Source organism: Lolium rigidum, chromosome 1, assembly GCF_022539505.1.
Source record: "Lolium rigidum isolate FL_2022 chromosome 1, APGP_CSIRO_Lrig_0.1, whole genome shotgun sequence".
Lineage (NCBI taxonomy): Eukaryota > Viridiplantae > Streptophyta > Magnoliopsida > Poales > Poaceae > Lolium > Lolium rigidum.
Window position 1 is genome coordinate 211,377,092 of NC_061508.1, and position 23,098 is coordinate 211,400,189.

Below are 23,098 nucleotides of genomic sequence, written 5' to 3' on the forward strand. Positions count from 1 at the left end.
GCATTTTCATCTGAGCTAGTCTGGTGCACCTAAACAATTCGTCTTTACGGACTGTTCTGTTTTGACAGATTCTGCCTTTTATCTCGCATTGCCTGTTTTGCTATGTTTGATGGATTTCTTTATTCCATTAACTTTCAGTAGCTTTATGCGATGTCCAGAAGTGTTAAAGAATGATTATGTCACCTCTAAACATGTGAATTTTGATTATGCACTAACCCTCTAATGAGTTGTTTCGAGTTTGGTGTGGAGGAAGTTTTCAAGGATCAAGAGAGGAGGATGATACAATATGATCAAGGAGAGTGAAAGCTCTAAGCTTGGGGACGCCCCGGTGGTTCATCCCTGCATATTTCAAGAAGACTCAAGCATCTAAGCTTGGGGATGCCCAAGGCATCCCCTTCTTCATCGACAACATTATCAGGTTCCTCTAGTGAAACTAGATTTTTATTCCGTCACATCTTATACGCTTTACTTGGAGCGTCTGTATGTTTTTATTTTTGTTTTTGTTTGAATAAAGTTGGATCCTACCATTCATTGTGTGGGAGAGAGACACGCTCCGCTGTTGCATATGGACAAATATGTCCTTAGGCTTTACTCATAATGTTCATGGCGAAGGTTGAACTGCTTCGTTCAATTGTTATATGGTTGGAAACGGTAAATGCTATATGTGGTAATTGGTATAATATCTTGAATAATGTGATACTTGGCAATTGTTGTGCTCATGTTTAAGCTCTTGCATCATATACTTTGCACTAATTAGTGAAGAAATACATAGAGCTTGCTAAAATTTGGTTTGCATGATTGGTCTCTCTAAGGTCTAGATATTTTCTAGTAAGGGTCGAACAACAAGGAAGACGGTGTAGAGTCTTATAATGCTTACAATATGTCTTTTATGTGAGTTTTGTTGTACCGGTTCATACTTGTGTTTGCTTTAAATAACCTTGCTAGCCTAAGCCTTGTATTGAGAGGGAATACTTCTCATGCATCCAAAATCCTTGAGCCAAACACTATGCCACTTGTGTCCACCATACCTACCTACTACATGGTATTTCTCCGCCATTCCAAAGTAAATTGCTTGAGTGCTACCTTTAAATTTCCATTCTTCGCCTTTGCAATATATAGCTCATGGGACAAATAGCCTAAAAACTATTGTGGTATTGAATATGTACTTATGCATCTTATCTCTTATAATTAAGTTGCTTGTTCAGCGACAACCATGTTCTTGGAGATGCCATCAACACTTTGTTGAATATCATGTGAGTTTCTATGCATGTTCGTCTTGTCTGAAGTAAGGGTGATTTACCATGAGTTGAATGGTTTGAGTATGCATATTGTTAGAGAAGAACATTGGGCCGCTAACTAAAGCCATGATCCATGGTGGAAGTTTCAGTTTTGGACAACTATCCTCAATCTCATATGAGAATATTATTTGTTGCTAAATGCTTATGCATCAAAGAGGAGTCCATTATCTGTTGTCTATGTTGTCCCGGTATGGATGTCTAAGTTGAGAATAATCAAAAGTGAGAAATCCGATGCGAGCTTTCTCCTTAGACCTTTGTACAGGCGGCATAGAGGTACCCCTTTGTGATACTTGGTTAAAACATATGTATTGCGATGATAATCCAGGTAATCCGAGCTAATTAGGACAAGGTGCGGGCACTATTGGTATACTATGCATGAGGCTTGCAACTTGTAGGATATAATTTACATAATACATATGCTTTATTTCTACCGTTGACAAAATTGTTTCTTGTTTACAAAATAAAAGCTCTAGCACAAACACAGCAATCAATGCTTCCCTCTGCGAAGGGCCATTCTTCTACTTTTATGTTGAGTCAGTTTACCCATTTCCTTCTATCTCAAGAAGCAAACACTTGTGTTAACTGTACATTGATTCCTACATACTTGCATATTGCACTTATTATATTACTTTATGTTGACAATATCCATGAGATATACATGTTACAAGTTGAAAGCAACCGCTGAAACTTAATCTTCCTCTGTGTTGCTTCAATACCTTTACTTTGAATTTATTGCTTTATGAGTTAACTCTTATGCAAGACTTATTGATGCTTGTCTTGAAAGTACTATTCATGAAAAGTCTTTGCTATATGGTTCAATTGTTTACTCATTGTATTTACCATTGCTTCGAATCGCTGCATTCATTACATGTGCTTACAATAGTATTGATCAAGATTATGATAGCATGTCACTTCAGAAATCATCTTTGTTATCGTTTACCTACTCGGGACGAGTAGGAACTAAGCTTGGGGATGCTGATACGTCTCCAACGTATCGATAATTTCTTATGTTCCATGCTACTTTTATGATGATACTCACATGTTTTATACATACTTTATGTCATATTTATGCATTTTCCAGCACTAACCTATTAACGAGATGTCGAAGAGCCAGTTGTTGTTTTCTGCTATTTTCGGTTTCGGAAATCCTAGTAAGGAAATATTCTCGGAATTGGACGAAATCAACGTCCAGGATCTTATTTTTCCACGGAGCTTCCAGAAGTCCGAAAGGGAAACGAAGTGGGGTTCCCAACGGACGCGTGCTGTACGCGTATCAGCGACCCGCAGGATTACTACAGCCATTACAGATTCCCGAATGGAAGTGGGATTCTATAGGAATGGACTTCATCACCGGATTGCCCAAATCAAGTAGAGGAAATGATTCCATTTGGGTAGTGGTTGATAGATTAACCAAGGTAGCACATTTCATCCCAGTCAAGACCACCTATCAAGGCCCTAAGCTAGCTGAGTTATACATCTCAAGAATAGTCAGCCTGCATGGAACCCCAAAGTCAATCGTGTTAGATAGAGGATCTCAATTCACCTCAAGATTCTGGCAGAAAGTACATGAAGGACTAGGAACCCGTCTGAATTTCAGCATAGCTTATCACCCGCAGACTGACGGACAGACCGAAAGAGTCAACCAGATACTGGAAGATATGTTGAGAGCCTGTGTGTTCGAATATGGATCTAAATGGGAAGACTGCTTGCCTTATGCAGAATTCTCATACAACAACAGTTATCAAGCTAGTTTGCAAATGGCCCCCTTTGAATCTTTGTACGGAAGGAAGTGACGTACCCCTCTGAACTGGTCAGAAGTCGGAGATAGTCAAATATTTGGACCTGATATCCTCCGAGAAGCTGAAGAGAAGGTTCACAAGATCCGTGAATACCACAAGACTGCCCAACCTCGACAGAAGAGTTATGCTGACAAGAGACGCTGAGAAATGACTTTCAATATCGGAGACTTTGTGTATCTAAAAGTATCACCCCTTAAAGGAATGCAGGGATTCTAGCTTAGAGGAAAGCTTGCACCCAGATATGTTGGACCCTTCAAAGTTCTGAGTCACCGAGGGGAAGTATCTTATCAACTGGAACTACCGGAGGAAATGTCCGCGGTGCATAATGTGTTTCACATATCCTTACTACGGAAGTGTTAGAAGTTCCGGAGAAGACGGAAGTGTTCAAGAACATCGATCACAGATCGGTGGATATCAACAAGGACTTGACCTATCGTGAAGTACACATTCGTATCTTGGAGGAAGCATTCCGAACCACCCGCACCAGAAGTATAAAGTTCCTGAAGATTCAATGGAGTAACCATACCGAAGAAGAAGCCACTTGGGAGCGAGAAGAAGATATGAAGAAGGAATTCCCAGATCTCTTTAGTGCCTAGTTTTCTTTAAGATCTCGGGACGAGATCTTTTGTAAGGGGGAAGGGTTTGTAACATCCCAAATTTCAAATCAATAAAAAAAGGAGTTTCCAAAATTCAAATTTTGGAACTAACAAAAACTTTAAATATGTTGCATAGTGTGCATAGTGATCATGCATGTTTGGTTGAGTTGTGCCATTATTGTTTTCTTGAATGTTACCATTACCTCTAAAACCCTAACACTTGCCAATTGAGGTCCAAAATAAATCAAATAAGAGAATATGAAAACAAAATAAAAAGCCATATGAGAGCAAATGGCCATTTTTGCAAATCTTCAACCAAGGCCATAATGACTTGTGCCAATGCTTGGGAAACATCCCTAGACCAATAACAAAAACTTTTGAATCAAAGAAACACAAATCAAAGCAAAGGAAAAAATCAAATTCAAGTGACATATGATAATGGTCAAATCTGTCACTATTAATATGTTACCCACTTTGAGCCCTTGTATTAAGCAAATCTTAAACCTAGCCATCCCAACTCTTTACACCTAATCCAAGAGCACATCAAGGTGAACAATTTTTGTGTTGACCAACATGGTTGACTCTGCCTCACTTGCTTAATATAAGAATGACAAGTGGCAACTTTGAAACAAAAACTAGATCTTACACATTTTGGATTTTCACAAACCAACTCAATTTTGCACACCACCACCACCATTGTGTGCCAAACATTAATTGAATCAACTCCACCAAAAATCGTTGCAAAATTCAAACCAAATGTTCTCGCGGCCATTTCATCAAACACATGGCAGGCTAGAATCTGCTTTTCACACACACTCTATTACCCACTGGTTTTTGGCCTAAACCTGAGACAATCCCTGATCAATCTTGTACTCCTATGTGTCCTGGTCCAAACCAAGCCATTGCTTTGATGATTAAAGCATGGACATGATCAGAACCACCCCATGTCGTGCCCTTTGCACACCTCCATGCCATCTCCCATCTCTGATCCTCTCTCTCCCTTTAACCTTGTCCCAGAGCATCTCCAGGCAACCCTGAACCAGCCCATGCCAACCCCTGGCACGCGAGAGGTCGGAATTGGCCAACCCCGTACGCGCCCAGAGCATCCCAGGCATGCCAGCATGCGCGCTCACTGCGCTCTGGACGCGCCAGACCGACAGCACGCCCCGTCGCCTCCGTCCTTCCCTACCCCTCCGTCTCTGCGCACAGCATCTCCACGCCAACGGCTATGCAGTAGACATGCTCAAGCGCCTGCGCGCGCCCTGTCGCCGCCGCCCGCGCATAAAGTTGTCGCCATACCTGCAGCAGACGCTGCCCTCTCATGCACCATCCCATCTTGCTTTCGCCGCGCCAGCTAGCACGCGAGCCTCGCCATGATGCCAGCTACCCCGTGCCGTCCTCGCCTTGCCCTTTCGTGCACCAGAACGACCGCGCCATGGACGACCTCCACGGGTACCCGCAGCACCCTCGCGCCGCTATAAATAGACGCCACCCGCTCCTCGATTCTTCACACCATCCAGCTCTCCTCCCATCTCTGCTTCTTCTAGACCACATTCCCCATCACATTGTAGCCGGAGCAGCCCCAATTTGACGCCGGTTGTAACACCCCTCTTTTCGCTAAACCCTAATTAGGAATTGTTTGTGCATCATGAGCATCATGTTTATTTTTCCTAAGAAAAATGCATTGAAGTTAAATTTGGAAAACCCTAATGTGTGCAATTTCTCCTGTGCTTAAAATTCTCCCAAAATGTTCAAACTCTCAAAACCAAAAAAAAATGGACTCCCAAATAATACTAGGAAGGGCCACAAAATTTTCTTCCTAAAGTTAAGAGTTATTTCCTAACTCCAAAAGGTTGCAAAATAGAAAAATACAATTGATTTTGCCCATATTTTAATTCTTCCTGAGAAATCCCTCAAGTGCAGGGGGCTTGTGGGAAAATTTCCCCTTGTCTTCTACCTTGGACAGGCAGGTAGCTGCCTGGCAGCACCTGGTGCCCCGTCCGGCCACCTCCTGCTTGCCGCCTCGAGGCTGGGAGACGTCCTGGCGTTCCCTCGCGCTCGCCACGACCTCCTCCTCACTCTCCCCAACTCGCCCTCTCTCTCTCTCACGCGAGACACACGCGAAAACCCTAACCAGAGCCCGCCGGCCACCACCTTGCCCCGCAGCTTCGGCCATCCCCGAGCCCGGCCGAGCGTCCCTGGAGATCAGCCTCGCCGCCATGACCTTCCTAGCCGAAGGAATCGAGCCGCCGTGCCCGAAATCGACGCGGTCGTCCTCGTCTTCCCCAACTCCAGTGACCGTCGCCGCCATCGATTCCGGCCGCCCCGGGCCTCCCCTTCGCCACCTGCGTGGTCCTGGTGAGCTTCTGGTTCTCCTAGAACTCGCCCCTTCCTTCCTCTCGCTCTGGTTTGTCATCCCATCGAGGACCACCGTGCGCCACCGTCAGACATTGTCCCGGGCGTCGCTCCGGCGACCAAATGCAAGCAGCGCCGCCACCAAACTTCTCCACGCGGCCGTTCGCGTCGAACGCGTTCTCTAGCGCTGCCCCGCGCGAACTGCTCCGCTGGCTCAACTGTGTTCGTGCGCGTCCAGGAAGCTACAGTATAGAGTTTGGTTTGAATCTACCGATAGCAGAATAGCATCAGCTCGTTCAGTTTGATAACGTGTTTCATACTACTTCCAAATGGCTGAAGCTAGCTTCTACGTGATCCCTACACCTAGTACATGCACGTTTTCTGAACTGAGGTTACACTGAAGTTCTCTTCCTGGAAGCCAAGAACCATTCTCATTCCTGGGTATATTCTGAAGACATCCACTACTGACATGTTTATTATCTCCACTGAAAATTCTCTCCATATTGTGCAAACGCCTGATTAACTGAACCATTTCAATTCGAAATTCAGTAGCGCGCAGAAAGATGAGAGCGCTAGCGGATTTAGTTGTAGCTCAGTGGCTATGTTCAAATTTTCTAGGAAAAGAACTAGAAACCAGGAAGCCACAACTTAGCCTGATATGTCGAAACCAGTTACTCTGTACGTGTGTCCAGTGTACTGGCAAGACATAATATTTAAACCAAGTGCTGCCTAAGAACTTAGTTCAGACCTTTTCAGAGAATTTAAAAGATCAAATTCGTATTCTGTTTTTCCGTTTTCAGAAAATACCGGCCCTTGTAAAAATCATAACTAATTCATTTTAGATCAGAAAAGTATGTATAATATATCAAAATTTTCAGAAAAATGAGATCTACATTTTGGTTACACAATCATGCATTCATAAACAACTTTGAACCCTAGTTGTTTTAGAAGAACATAATCAACCCCTCTGCGGTTTCGGAACTACTAACCCTAGTCCCGTCGAACCTCAATTAAATTGATGATGTCTTAGGGTTAGTTCAGTACCTAATTAACATATCATGTCATCATTCTTGTATGCGCATTGCATCGATGCCATGTGTTGATTGTTCTTTTACTTTTCCGGTGTTTGCCTCTTCGCGATCGATAGAGCAAGTGCCCGAGACGATGAAGGTCAACAATGACGCAAATCAATAATTGTCCATCGACGAACAAGTCAAGCATGGGATCTCCGAGGATCCATATTGGTTTGTCAGGGACAAAGGCAAGCCCTAGCCTGGTTCATTTTATGATTTCGAAATGCTTTTACTTCTGATTCCTACATATTGCATTCGTTTCCAATATGTTTTATCGGCAGGGATAGTTATCCTATGTGTGTTGCATTTATCATCCTTGTAGCCTAAATACTCTAATCCACTGCTCCCAGCAAGACTAGGTTTGAGCTCGTGTGCCTCGCTAGAGCTGTTATATCGAATATGCTTAGCCATGCTTAGTTGACGAATCCTGATCCATCCGGTTGATGAATCAGAGCTGCGAATGAACCTAGTATGGCAGGATGACGTGGTAAGATCAGTGATGCTAATTAAACATGCTTAAAGGCTTGGATGGGCCGCCACATGGGGATGTGGTGATTTGACTCGTTCTCGCCGATACTAGGACCTGAGGTTCTCGCCTTCGGAACCAAGACTGAGCGTACAACCACACGGGGCCCATGGGAACCCCTTGGCCCGAACTTGCCTAGCTTACCCATGAGTCAATTAGTTTGCGAGTTCCATTTGGCATTCCGCATGGCGAAGACGTGGAAAAGGTTTTCAAAGGTGCATCATACGGGGACGTGGCCGGGGTGAAGGATGCTCGGAGGCATTGAACCTGGATCCCCGCGCACAATGACCGGGACCGCCTCGGAGAATGGCTACCTACGATGACGGAGTTCCCGGTTAGATTGACTCATGGAATAGGCGAAGCAAGGGAAAGGTTTTGGTCGACCACCCTCTGCAGGCACACCAAGGAAGTGTGTAACGTACGGCGCTAAGAGTCGGTCGGCGCGTGTGGGTAAAGTTGTACACCCCTGCAGGGGTAAATCTTTTCGAAAAGCCGTGTCCACGGTTATGGACGACTTGGGGAAGGACGTGTTGATCATAGACAACTTTAACCTAATCGTAAAACTTGGAATCAATGTGTGATAAGGATCCTCCTCCTCAGGGTATCGAGGGGGTGCTCCTAGTTGATAGGTTCAGCTGATGATGAAGATTCGGTGGATCAGTAGAGCTAGTGATATCGCTCTCTTATCCCCTTTTGAAAATGATCTGAATAGACGAGCTTCTGCTCCCTCTTGTTTATAAATGAAAACTGGCTTTCCGCAAAATAAGCTCCACATAAAGCCTCGCATACCAGCTTTGCTAAAAGGTTGTACTAAGTCTTGCCGAGTCCCTCGTACTCGGCTTTGCATGCTTTGTTTCGGACGAAGTCGCTCCAACAAATGAAGGTTTCTAGGTCGACATCGACGAGTAGCTTGCGATTCCCGGGTGGCGGCCGGAATCTATGGGCCGGGACGTCGCCGTTATGCTCCTGGCCTCTTAGGCCTTTTGCTATCTTGCTATTTAGAATAGCATAACTTCGCTTCGTTGATTGATGAAATGTCGGGTCGGTGACCTCTCGCTTGTAATACTTTGGTTCTTTTGCTCGGTTATGAGCTTGTATTACTCTTTGAGTCGCGAGTCACCTGTTGTGTTACCTATTCTCACCCTGTAGGCCCTAGAGATCTAGGTTAGGCGTATGCCAGATGGAGATCTGGGTTTGTCTAGCCTACGAACCCCCGGGGTCCCCACAGGTTTTGGTATCAGAGCAGGACTACCTGTAGGAAACCCTTTCCACTGGTCGATGTTGAGTCTAGTGGTTGTGAAAACTATTTGAAAGCTAAAAGTATTTGCGAAAATCTGATTAGGATTCTTTTTACTCCTTATCTTGTATCGCTCTAATTCAGAGTCACACCTTACCTTGTGTTGATTTGAAAAAGTTTTACCATCTCTTCTGGTCTTTCGAAACTTAGGTGCTTGAAGGGCAGGTCGTTTCTTAACCAGTTGACCTAGTGTTGAGTTTTCTAAAGTCTTGTGTGTTCTTTGTTCTCTCTTTGTTTTGTTTCAATCGAGAGATTTTCTTCCATCATAATCTCTCTATTTTGTGGGTTCCACATCATTTTGTTCTAGGCTTCGAGGTTTCCTTTCACCTGGAATGCCTCTCTTTTTTTTGGATACTTATGAAGCTATGTATGGCTTCTTGAAAGTTACCTTGTGATCACTACCTCGTAGTGTCCTTCGTGTCACTCAGATAGTAGTTACACCTTTCTTTATGTTCTAAACCTTGGACTTGAACCGAAGGTCCCGGATTGTGTTGGATTCTTTTGAACCTCAGTACATGATGCTGACCTTTAACCCAAGATCCATTCCGTTGACCCCTATTGTTCATGGTCAAACCATACATCATGATGGTTAACTTCGAAATCCATCTAGCCTTCAAACTTTTGGTTATAGTCGTGATTGAATTGCGACAATAGAAATTATTTCCCTACCATTAGGTATGGCACAGGTTCTTCCCTAGAACCAGATGGATCACGACAAGAGTGCTCTTTGTGAGTCTCACATCTATGTTTGTGACTCTGCCACACTTCTCTTTTTAGCACGAGTTTTACAAGAGTGTTATCTTGTGCATCTACATCTCAGGAGTACTAATGCTGATCATGTTCCTCCTCTTAGTTACTTTCTAACCTTTGTCTGCTAATTAGCAGCCAAGTTGTAATTGTGCATTGGAGTCTTCGAGTGCATCTTACTCTTTTGTCCCGTCAAGACATTTCACTTCGAGATGTCAGGAGACACAAACTCTAGTACCTCGTCCATTTCTAGGACTTGGTCAAAGTGTTGTAATCCGCAATATATAAGGTTTATGCACCTTATGTTCTCTTCTACCTTCGAGTATCACACTCTTTTATATCTATAGGTCGTGCTAAGTCTCATGGCTTTATCGATGAAGTGATGCTCTTACATATCTTTACTCGCCCTTCCTCCAAGCTGTCCGTGCTTGGGAATGTTGGTGTGTATGTATTGATGTGTCCATCCGAGATTCTTAGAAATTCTCATTTCTTCGAAATCTAAGGACGTTTGTGTCATTCTTAACCCGATTGGTTAGCCGATCACTAAGCGAAGTTTGACTGTGTTCCCTAGTCTGATATCTAGGCACACCTTCTTAGATCAAAGAGTTAGGTTCATACCAAAGCTCTCAAGACCACATCAGTTGCTTTGTAAAGCAAGCTTCCCCCTCGAACTCAGTGATATATCGATGGTACGTGATATTCTGGATGTCTTTCTAGAAGTATCGTCATGTTTCCACATGACCATGTTGTTAGGTTCGTGAGTAAGTGGGTTCTCTGAATCCCTCCTTCTCCAAGAAAGCATACTGGATATCCTAGACTAGTTGGTTGAGCTTAAACAACAACTTGGAGAGTTGAAAGACAAATGCTCTATCTAACTTTGGTCCTTCTTAAAGGGGTGTCTAGTTTTGTTCGTGTTGAAGTCAGGAAGTATCTCCTTTATGGATATGCTATCTTCCCCATGTTTGATTTGAGCTTGGGCTATCGTCAAATCATACTCAGTTCCAAGGACTATCTTGATGGTGTTTATACTCATGGTGTTTCACTTGAGTACATCTTCATGTCCTTTGGCCAGACCAATACTCTTGCCTTGTTCGTGCAACATGTGAGTCTCTAATTGGAGTATCTTGGTAAATTTGTTGTCTAGCCCATCGATGACATTCTTATTGTCTTCATGTCTAAAGAGGTTCACATTGAACAGTTGGCACTAATATTGGAAACTTTTAAGAACCATCTTTGTGTTGTCACGAAGTATGTGTTCTGGATGCTGGAAGTGATCTTCTCTGGTTCACGTGCATTTGCTGAAAGATGTCGCCGTGGATCCGAGTAAAGTTTCCTTTGTTTTTCCTCGGGAATCATCGCAAGTTGGTCATGCATGTGCGGAATATTCTTGAGATGGAAGGTTGTTACCTCCCTTCCTTGAAACTTTCATCCACGCACACTAAGCCACTGACTGGTTTGTTCAAGAAAGAGAAGAAGCTTAATCTATTTGATATTTTCTTTGATGTCCCCACCAGGACTCAATTGTGTTACATTGCAAGAAGTTCATGTGCACGCAATTGCCTTTGGCAGTCGCAGCCACATGGTTTTACGTAATCTAGCTCAATATTTTGGAGCTTGACATTGTAGTCTATATCTTGAGAATATAGTAGCTTTACCTTGGTGGTAGATGTTGCAAATTTCTATTTGGACTTGCCAAGTCTGAAATATCTTTACACCTAACCTAAGCTGAATCTCAAGCGGCAATGATGGTTAGTGTTTCTCAAGGATTCATGACATAGGTCCCTTTGTAAATCCGGCAAGATTGATGTCGTGGTTAACACAATTAGTCGGAAGGTCCAATGCCATAATCTCTTGAAACAACAAGAATAACCACTCTCCATAAGAATATTGTGCAACTTATTCTAGGAGTTGCCCTTACGATGTCTTTTCAATCCCGAAGTCCGTCCTTCACTTAATGATCTATTGAAGGCTAGTCAGAATCCTGATATTGGCGTCTAGAACATCAAGGAGAACATTAGAAGCCTAGTTTCTAAGTGTCTCTCGGTCAATCCTTCGAAACCATTTCTCCTGTGACAACAACTCCATCAGGAGAAAATTCACTTCCCGGTGATTCTTACTATGTCGTTCGACAATGCTTTCCCCCTTCCTTTGGTTTTTACTTGAAGCTCTCTTAAGTTCACACGTTGTGTGAATTAGTCAGCCATATGTGACCCCAGTACTTTTGAGCAAGCTTTAACCGAATGAAAATTCTCTTGTCATATCCAAAGTTGAAATCCTGGGAGAAGTATCTTTTCTTAGGATGTCAAATCTCCGTTTTCTCTTCGTTCAAGTAACATTAAGTTATATCATGAACCTTGGCACTTCAGTAGCCAATGTTCTCCCCTTCCTTTGATTTGTACCTGAAGTTCTAATCAATTCACACGTTGTGTGAATTCGTCAGTCATCTAGGCCTCAGCCTTTTGAGTAGACAACAATCGTTTCATGTATCCTACCTGAAGAGTGACTATAATTTTGAAATTCAAAGTTGCTCTCGTTGGATAATCATTCGCGCTTCTACGAGTCACCCTATCTAAGAGTGCCTCATTATGGTATCAAAGGCAGCTTAACTCCTCGCTACTTTGTCCCTTCGTATTCTTGTCAAGCGTGGAGCAATTGCCTACCAAAATTTGAAACTTCTCACGTCTCATCCGTTACCTTGATGTGTTTCATGTTTATCAGCACAAGAGTTGTTTTAAAACACTCATTCTATGAGTTGACCATGAGATACTCGATCTTTGTGAAGATCCATCGTCCAGTGTCATTCCCTCTTTCCTTTAGGGTGAAGAAAGCAAAATGAAGACCTCTTCATACTGTTAGAGATCAACCTCTTTATGGTGTTGTGGACCAATTTCTTCATGATGTCGTGAATCAACCTCTTCAAGAAGAAAGATTGTCGTGGTATCGACAATATCGTTGCAGACCGGTGTAGTCCTTGTTACTTGCTCTATTCCTACCTTGGAATCTCGGGTCGAGATTCTTTTAAGGGGGATAGATCTGTAACACCCCTCTTTTCGCTAAACCCTAATTAGGAATTGTTTGTGCATCATGAGCATCATGTTTATTTTTCCTAAGAAAAATGCATTGAAGTTAAATTTGGAAAACCCTAATGTGTGCAATTTCTCCTGTGCTTAAAATTCTCCCAAAATGTTCAAACTCTCAAAACCAAAAAAAAATGGACTCCCAAATAATACTAGGAAGGGCCACAAAATTTTCTTCCTAAAGTTAAGAGTTATTTCCTAACTCCAAAAGGTTGCAAAATAGAAAAATACAATTGATTTTGCCCATATTTTAATTCTTCCTGAGAAATCCCTCAAGTGCAGGGGGCTTGTGGGAAAATTTCCCCTTGTCTTCTACCTTGGACAGGCAGGTAGCTGCCTGGCAGCACCTGGTGCCCCGTCCGGCCACCTCCTGCTTGCCGCCTCGAGGCTGGGAGACGTCCTGGCGTTCCCTCGCGCTCGCCACGACCTCCTCCTCACTCTCCCCAACTCGCCCTCTCTCTCTCTCACGCGAGACACACGCGAAAACCCTAACCAGAGCCCGCCGGCCACCACCTTGCCCCGCAGCTTCGGCCATCCCCGAGCCCGGCCGAGCGTCCCTGGAGATCAGCCTCGCCGCCATGACCTTCCTAGCCGAAGGAATCGAGCCGCCGTGCCCGAAATCGACGCGGTCGTCCTCGTCTTCCCCAACTCCAGTGACCGTCGCCGCCATCGATTCCGGCCGCCCCGGGCCTCCCCTTCGCCACCTGCGTGGTCCTGGTGAGCTTCTGGTTCTCCTAGAACTCGCCCCTTCCTTCCTCTCGCTCTGGTTTGTCATCCCATCGAGGACCACCGTGCGCCACCGTCAGACATTGTCCCGGGCGTCGCTCCGGCGACCAAATGCAAGCAGCGCCGCCACCAAACTTCTCCACGCGGCCGTTCGCGTCGAACGCGTTCTCTAGCGCTGCCCCGCGCGAACTGCTCCGCTGGCTCAACTGTGTTCGTGCGCGTCCAGGAAGCTACAGTATAGAGTTTGGTTTGAATCTACCGATAGCAGAATAGCATCAGCTCGTTCAGTTTGATAACGTGTTTCATACTACTTCCAAATGGCTGAAGCTAGCTTCTACGTGATCCCTACACCTAGTACATGCACGTTTTCTGAACTGAGGTTACACTGAAGTTCTCGTTCCTGGAAGCCAAGAACCATTCTCATTCCTGGGTATATTCTGAAGACATCCACTACTGACATGTTTATTATCTCCACTGAAAATTCTCTCCATATTGTGCAAACGCCTGCTTAACTGAACCATTTCAATTCGAAATTCAGTAGCGCGCAGAAAGATGAGAGCACTAGCGGATTTAGTTGTAGCTCAGTGGCTATGTTCAAATTTTCTAGGAAAAGAACTAGAAACCAGGAAGCCACAACTTAGCCTGATATGTCGAAACCAGTTACTCTGTACGTGTGTCCAGTGTACTGGCAAGACATAATATTTAAACCAAGTGCTGCCTAAGAACTTAGTTCAGACCTTTTCAGAGAATTTAAAAGATCAAATTCGTATTCTGTTTTTCCGTTTTCAGAAAATACCGGCCCTTGTAAAAATCATAACTAATTCATTTTAGATCAGAAAAGTATGTATAATATATCAAAATTTTCAGAAAAATGAGATCTACATTTTGGTTACACAATCATGCATTGATAAACAACTTTGAACCCTAGTTGTTTTAGAAGAACATAATCAACCCCTCTGCGGTTCCGGAACTACTAACCCTAGTCCCGTCGAACCTCAATTAAATTGATGATGTCTTAGGGTTAGTTCAGTACCTAATTAACATATCATGTCATCATTCTTGTATGCGCATTGCATCGATGCCATGTGTTGATTGTTCTTTTACCTTTCCGGTGTTTGCCTCTTCGCGATCGATAGAGCAAGTGCCCGAGACGATGAAGGTCAACAATGACGCAAATCAATAATTGTCCATCGACGAACAAGTCAAGCATGGGATCTCCGAGGATCCATATTGGTTTGTCAGGGACAAAGGCAAGCCCTAGCCTGGTTCATATTATGATTTCGAAATGCTTTTACTTCTGATTCCTACATATTGCATTCGTTTCCAATATGTTTTATCGGCAAGGATAGTTATCCTATGTGTGTTGCATTTATCATCCTTGTAGCCTAAATACTCTAATCCACTGCTCCCAGCAAGACTAGGTTTGAGCTCGTGTGCCTCGCTAGAGCTGTTATATCGAATATGCTTAGCCATGCTTAGTTGACGAATCCTGATCCATCCGGTTGATGAATCAGAGCTGCGAATGAACCTAGTATGGCAGGATGACGTGGTAAGATCAGTGATGCTAATTAAACATGCTTAAAGGCTTGGATGGGCCGCCACATGGGGATGTGGTGATTTGACTCGTTCTCGCCGATACTAGGACCTGAGGTTCTCGCCTTCGGAACCAAGACTAAGCGTACAACCACACGGGGCCCATGGGAACCCCTTGGCCCGAACTTGCCTAGCTTACCCATGAGTCAATTAGTTTGCGAGTTCCATTTGGCATTCTGCATGGCGAAGGCGTGGAAAAGGTTTTCAAAGGTGCATCATACGGGGACGTGGCCGGGGTGAAGGATGCTCGGAGGCATTGAAGCTGGATCCCCTGCGCACAATGACCGGGACCGCCTCGGAGAATGGCTACCTACGATGACGGAGTTCCCGGTTAGATTGACTCATGGAATAGGCGAAGCAAGGGAAAGGTTTTGGTCGACCACCTCTGCAGGCACACCAAGGAAGTGTGTAACGTACGGCGCTAAGAGTCGGTCGGCGCGTGTGGGTAAAGTTGTACACCCCTGCAGGGTAAATCTTTTTGAAAAGCCGTGTTCACGGTTATGGACGACTTGGGGAAGGACGTGTTGATCATAGACAACTTTAACCTAATCGTAAAACTTGGAATCAATGTGTGATAAGGATCCCTCCTCAGGGTATCGAGGGGGTGCTCCTAGTTGATAGGTTCAGCTGATGATGAAGATTCGGTGGATCAGTAGAGCTAGTGATATCGCTCTCTTATCCCCTTTTGAAAATGATCTGAATAGACGAGCTTCTGCTCCCTCTTGTTTATAAATTAAAACTGGCTTTCCGCAAAATAAGCTCCACATAAAGCCTCGCATACCAGACTTTGCTAAAAGGTTGTACTAAGTCTTGCTTGAGTCCCTGTACTCAGCTTTGCATGCTTTGTTTCGGACGAAGTCGCTCCAACAAATGAAGGTTTCTAGGTCGACATCGACGAGTAGCTTGGGATTCCCGGTGGCGGCACTGGAATCTATGGGCTGGGACGTCGCCGTTATGCTCCTGGCCTCTTAGGCCTTTTGCTATCTTGCTATTTAGAATAGCATAACTTCGCTTCCGTTGATTGATGAAATGTCAGGTCAGTGACCTCTGCTTGTAATACTTTGGTTCTTTTGCTCAGTTATGAGCTTGTATTACTCTTTGAGTCGCAGAGTCACTGTTGTGTTACCTATTCTCACCCTGTAGGCCCTAGAGATCTAGGTTAGGCGTATGCCAGATGGAGATCTAGGTTTGTCTAGCCTACGAACCCCCGGGGTCCCCACACCGGAGCACCGCCAGTACCTGCAGCCCCTCGCCGTCGATTGGCGCCACCTCGAGCGACGCCGCCGGTACCAGGAGACTCGCCGTCCACGACAACGTTGCTGCGCACCTCGCCGACGATCGCCGGAGCACCGGTAGGCCCTCCGACCCCCTAGCCTCGCCGCCAGTACCGCGGGATCTCGTCGGAGACGACGATGATCGCCAGTCGTCCGATCCCACTCTAATCCTCTGGCCCTCGTTAAAACTTATTGTTTCGCGTTTAAGTCTCGCTGACAGCGGGCCCAACTGTCAAGCAGCCCACTCGCGCGAGACGCGCAGATGGGCTGGCCCAATTCATTTTCTCCCTTTGGCCCAGCCTCGTTTCCCGCCTAAGCCCATCAATTCAAACTCGGAATTTTGGTTTATTTGAAATTCCTTGAAGATGCAATGTTCAAACTTGAATAGAATAAAATCTACTAAACCAAATTTGATGAATTTTATATATTTGGAAAGATTAGGAAATTATCTAAATAACTACACTGGTTCCAACCCTAGATGTGTTGTACAATTAAAGTAGTAAAAATAACAAGGTAGGGCCTTTTCAAACTTCAAACTTTAAAATTCAACCATAATTGATTTTGAGTTGATTCCAACTCTCATAAATCACATTTAACATACTCTACATGTTTATGTAAAAAGATAACATAGTTGTTTGCATGATTATGGGCTAGAGCAAAATAATGGCTATGTGGCTATTTCTAGTCCATTTAAATTATCTAAATTAATTTATGTAAATAGTATGAGAGTTAATCTCTAATTTAAATCATTGTCTTAAGTAATCCTATATGAGGTAATGACCATAGTCTATAGCACCTCATATTTAATTACTTAATGATATTAAATTGTTCCGTAGTAGTTTTAAATTGCATGAGATAAAGTATCTCATTTAAATCTTTTCCCCAAATGATATTTATGAAGTGTTGACCTTGGTCAACATATGATCATACTTTATTATTTGAGAAAATTAAATCTTAAGAAGATTCAATGAGAGGAAATTATTTCTCTTACAAATTTCTTAAAAACACAAGTCAACCCCCCCCTTATGATTAAGGTTGTGATGCTAAAATAGTTTGGGTGAACCATTTGTGTGTTTAGTCTAGCCCTTAAGAATTGTTTGGTGATAGTATACCTCGTATCCGTTTATAGACGCTGGTACCAAGGAATACCAGGAGGAGGAGGTCTACGAGGAGGAAGAAGAAAACTTTGATCAATACACCACTCAAGGCAAGCTATAGTCTTGCAAGTTCCCAAATGCAAAGCTCTATTTGAGCAAGGCACCATTACACTTCTATTTTTCATTAAGGATCCAATCCAAATTTTTATTATTGCAAGCTTTTACTTTATTTATCAAAGCTTACTTTATAGTTAACTTTGGTCTAAGTATTAAGTGTTACAAGAACCTCAAAAGTAGCCTAGAGAAATACAAGCTAGATTAGCACCCCTATTGACTAGTTGCTAGTGCTAAACTAAAAATGACTACTATAGATGGGAACATTGTGAAAACCAATGACTTTGAAAACCTTGGAATGATGAGTCATTCTATTGAAAGATTTTTGAAGTTGAATATGACATGAATGACTTGGTGACTTTGACAAAAACTGATGATTAGGTTCGGATGCGATACCATTCTAATTATTGAGTACCCCCACAATACCTGATTATGGGTAAGGCTTAACTAGAAACTTATGCGCTTTAGTATGGGTTCCCTCTAAACAATCGTCATAGAGGTTATGCCGAGGCTGCCTCCGTTGAAAGTGATATGACGTGAAATGAGGTGAATGTACGACCCCAGCCCTGTGCAGTTCCCGGGATAACAGTTGGCTATCACCGGGAGGCCAAACTTATGGGGAGAGGTGCCTATACTAGAGTTTATAAGTGAAAGGTTATGGTTGATGATCCGCATACTGAGTTATGATTATTCAGGGTTATCCCTGACGGATGTAATCAAAAGTTGTGGCACAAGTGTGCAACCTCTGCAGAGTGTAAATCTATTCGAATAGCCGTGTCCACGGTTACGGACGATTGGAAATGCCATACTGTTCCGTTGTCAGATGTTTCTAAAAATGAATGGTGAATTGAATGGTGATTTTGACTTGAACACAACATGGCTGTGGGAATGACACTAATGTTCCCACTTGAGTTAAGTTAGGCAAATAAGGCGTCTTTCTATTATAAGGTTTATGAAATAAAATTGGCTTTATGCAAATAAACCTATAGCTTAGCACCCCTTAATAAAATTGATAGTACTTACACTAGTTTTAGTTTGTGAGTACTTTAAAGTACTCATGGTTGTGTCCCTGGCTATTCAAATGGCCAGACTATGAAGAGGAGCAACAGTATCAGGACGATGGACAGCAGGACGTCTACGATAATTAGGATCATCACCTAACGTCAAGCGTTGCCTGTGGATTTGATGGACTACTACTACTCTCTTCCACTATGTGTTGTGTTTATTGATCATTAGATCAACTATTATTGTAAGTGTGGATCATGTGATCTATTGTTGTAAGAAGACTATGGTTTGTAATGAATGACGACTCTGTGATATCAACTGTTATGTCTCGCAAAAACAATCTTCCTGGGATTGCGATGTATGGCATAATAGGCATCATGACTTAAAAATCTGGGTGTTGACAAGGTTCATTGTTGAGCTTGGTGTGATTCCTAGTGCATTGGACCCATTATTCATCTATTGTGACAATATGGTGCCATCGCCAATGCACAAGAACCAAGGTCACACAAGAAGCTGAAGCATATCAAGCTGCGTTTTCATTCGATTCGCGAGTACATCGAAGATGGTGAAGTAAAGATTTGCAAAGTACACATAGATCTGAATGTGGCAGATCCGTTGACTAAATCTCTCCCTAGGGCAAAGCATGAACAACACAAGAATGCTATGGGTGTTAGGTACCTTACAATGTAATCTAGATTATTGACTCTAGTGCAAGTGGGAGACTGTTGGAGATATGCCCAAGAGGCAATAATAAAGTGGTTATTATAATATATCTTTGTGTTTATGATAAATGTTTGCATACCATGCTATAATTGTATTAACCGAAACATTGATACATGTGTGTTATGTAAACAACAAGGAGTCCCTATTAAGCCTCTTGTATAACTAGCTTGTTGATTAATAGATGATCATGGTTTCGTGATCATGAACATTGGATGTTATTAATAACAAGGTTATGTCATTGGATGAATGATATAATGGACACACACCCAAATAAGCATAGCATAAGATCACGTCATTAAGTTCAATTTGCTATAAGCTTTCGATACATACTTACCTAGTCCTTCGACCATGAGATCATGTAAATCACTTATACCGGAAGGGTACTTTGATTACATCAAACGCCACTGCGTAAATGGGTGGTTATAAAGATGGGATTAAGTATTCGGAAAATGTGAGTTGAGGCATATGGATCAAGAGTGGGATTTGTCCATCCCGATGACGGATAGATATACTCTGGGCCCTCTCGGTGGAATGTCGTCTGATTTGCTTGCAAGCATGTGACTAGGTCACAAGAGATGACATACCACGGTACGAGTAAAGAGTACTTGTCGGTGACGAGGTTGAACAAGGTATGGAGATACCGATGATCAATCCTCGAAAAGTTATCGTTGAATGTGTGGGAGCCATTATGGATCTCCAGATCCCGCTATTGGTTATTGGTCGGAGAGGAGTCTCGACCATGTCTGCATAGTTCACGAACCGTAGGGTGACACACTTAAGGTTTGATGTCGTTTTAAGTAGATATGGAATATGGAATGGGATTCGAATATTGTTCGGAGTCTCGGATGGGATCCAGGACATCACGAGGAGGTCCAGAATGGTCCAGAGAATAAGATTCATATATAGGAAGTCACTTTCCAAGTTTGGAAATGATCCGGTGCATTTATGGAAGGCGCTAGAATGTTCTAAAACCTTCCGGAAGAAATCACCATGGAAGGTGGAGTCCCGGTTGGACTTCACCAACCCTAACCAGCCAACCAAGAGGGAAGGTGGAGTCCATGGTGGACTCCACCATCTTGGCCGGCCAAGAAAGGGGGAAAGGGAGAAGTCCTTGTCCCCCTAGGTTTCGTCCATATGGAAGGTTTTGAATTGGGGTCTAATTCGAACTTTTGGGGCAAACCCTAGGGATTCCAACTATATATAGAGGAGGAGAGGGAGGGGCCCGGCCACACCAAAGCCAGCCGCACCCCCCAAGGGCTCCCAGGCCGGCGCCCCCTCTCCCAAACCCCAGCCGCCCCCTCCTCCCACTTCTCCCGTAGAGCTTAGGCGAAGCTCTGCCGGAGATCTCCACCGCCACCGACACCACGCCGTCGTGCTGTCAGGATTCCGTGGAGGATCTACTACTTATGCTGCCCGCTGGAACGGGGAGAAGGACGTCATCATCAACACCGAACGTGTGACCGAGTACGGAGGTGCTTCCCGACTGTGGCACCGTCAAGATCTTCTACGCGCTTTTGAAAGCGGAAAGTGATCAACTACAACAACAACGAGATCTAATCTCATACGCTTTGGAAATCTTCGAGGGTTAGTCTCATGATCTTCTCATTGCTACCATCTTCTAGATTGGATCTTGGCTTGTTATTCGTTCTTGCGGTAGGAATTTTTTTTCTATGCTACGAATCCCATCAGTGGTATCAGAGCCGTGTCTATGCATAGATTGGTTGCACGAGTAGAACACAATGGTTTTGTGGGTGTTGATGCTTTTGTTGTCTTTAGTTAGTGTACTTTGCATCTTGCGGGATGGTGGGATGAAACGGCTCGGGCTAACTTTACATGACCGCGTTCATGAGATTTGCTCCACGCTTGACATGCATCTTGCATTGCATAAGTGGCTTTGCGGGTGTCTGATACGTCTCCAACGTATCGATAATTTCTTATGTTCCATGCTACTTTATTGATGATACCTACATGTTTTATGCATACTTTATGTCATATTTATGCATTTTTCGGCACTAACCTATTAACGAGATGCCGAAGAGCCAGTTCGTTGTTTTCTCGCTGTTTTTGGTTTAGAAATCCTAGTAAGGAAATATTCTCGGAATTGGACGAAATCAACGCCCAGGATCTTATTTTTCCACGAAGCTTCCAGAACACCGGGGGAGATACGAAGTGGGGCGACGAGGCGGCCACACACTAGGGCGGCGCGGCCCAAGCCCTGGCCGCGCCGGCCTATAGTGTGGGCCCCTCGCGTCGCCCCTAAACCTACCTCTCCGACTATAAGAAGCCTTCATCGATAATAACTCCAGTACCGAGAGCCACGATACGGAAAACCTTCCAGAGACGCCGCCTCCGCCAATCCCATCTCGGGGGATTCAGGAGATCGCCTCCGGCACCTGCTCGGAGAGGGGAATCATCTCCCGGAGGACTCTTCACCGCCATGGTCGCCTCCGGAGTGATGTGTGAGTAGTTCAGCCCTGGACTATGGGTCCATAGCAGTAGCTAGATGGTCGTCTTCTCCTAATTGTGCTATCATTGTTGGATCTTGTGCGCTGCCTAACATGATCAAGATCATCTATCTTTAATGCTACATGTTGCGTTTGTTGGGATCTGATGAATATGGAATGCTATGTTATGTTGATTATCAATCTATTATCTATGTGTTGTTTATGATCTTGCATGCTCTCCGTTGCTAGTAGAGGCTCTGGCCAAGTTTTTGCTTGTAACTCCAAGAGGGAGTATTTATGCTCGATAGTGGGTTCATGTCTCCATTAAATCTGGGGGGTGACAGAAACCTCTAAGGTTGTGGATGTGCTGTTGTCACTAGGGATAAAACATAAATGATATGTCTAAGGATATATTTGTTGATTACATTACGCACCATACTTAATGCAATTGTCTGTTGTTTGCAACTTAATACTGGAGGGGGTTCGGATGATAACCTGAAGGTGGACTTTTTAGGCATAGATGCATGCTTGGGTAGCGGTCTATGTACTTTGTCGTAATGCCCAATTAAATCTCACACTACTCATCATAACATGTATGTGCATGGTCATGCCCTCTTTATTTGTCAATTGCCCAACTGTAATTTGTTCACCCAACATGCTTATTCTTATGGGAGAGACACCTCTAGTGAACTGTGGACCCCGGTCCATTCTTTTACATCGAATACAATCAACTGCAATACTCGTTCTACTGTTCTCTGCAAACAATCATCATCCACACTATACATCTAATCCTTTGTTACAGCAAGCCGGTGAGATTGACAACCTCACTGTTACGTTGGGACAAAGTACTTTGGTTGTGTTGTGCAGGTTTCCACGTTGACGCCGGAATCTCCGGTGTTGCGCCGCACTACACTCCGCCGCCATCAACCTTCAACGTGCTTCTTGGCTCCTACTGGTTCGATAAACCTTGGTTTCTTACCGAGGGAAAACTTTCTGCATGTACGCATCACACCTTCCTCTTGGGGTTCCCAACGGACGCGTGCTGTACGCGTATCAAGACTGTTTTCTGGCGCCGTTGCCGGGGAGATCAAGACACGCTGCAAGGGGAGTCTCCACCTCCAATCTCTTTACTTTGATTTTGTCTTGCTTTATTTTATTTACTAGTACTACTTTGTTTGTTGCATTATATCAAAAACACAAAAAAATTAGTTGCTAGCTTTACTTTATTTACTGTCTTGTTTGCATTCTCCATATTAAAAACACAAAAAAATGAGCTACTTGCATTTACTTTATCTAGTTTTCTTTATTTACTGTTGCTAAAATGGGTACTCCTGAAAATACTAAGTTGTGTGAT

The 23,098-nt window shown here is 43.8% G+C and overlaps 1 protein-coding gene across 1 annotated transcript in view; it reads right to left on the bottom strand.

The window, feature by feature from the left end:
* Nucleotides 1–13,502: 13,502 nt before the first annotated feature.
* Nucleotides 13,503–23,098, bottom strand: part of LOC124654649 — a 32,945-nt gene continuing 23,349 nt past the window's right edge. Inside the window, exon 5 of the mRNA XM_047193644.1 lies at nucleotides 13,503–13,724. Coding sequence (XP_047049600.1) covers nucleotides 13,503–13,724 — 222 coding nt within the window. The remainder of the gene's footprint in view (nucleotides 13,725–23,098) is intronic.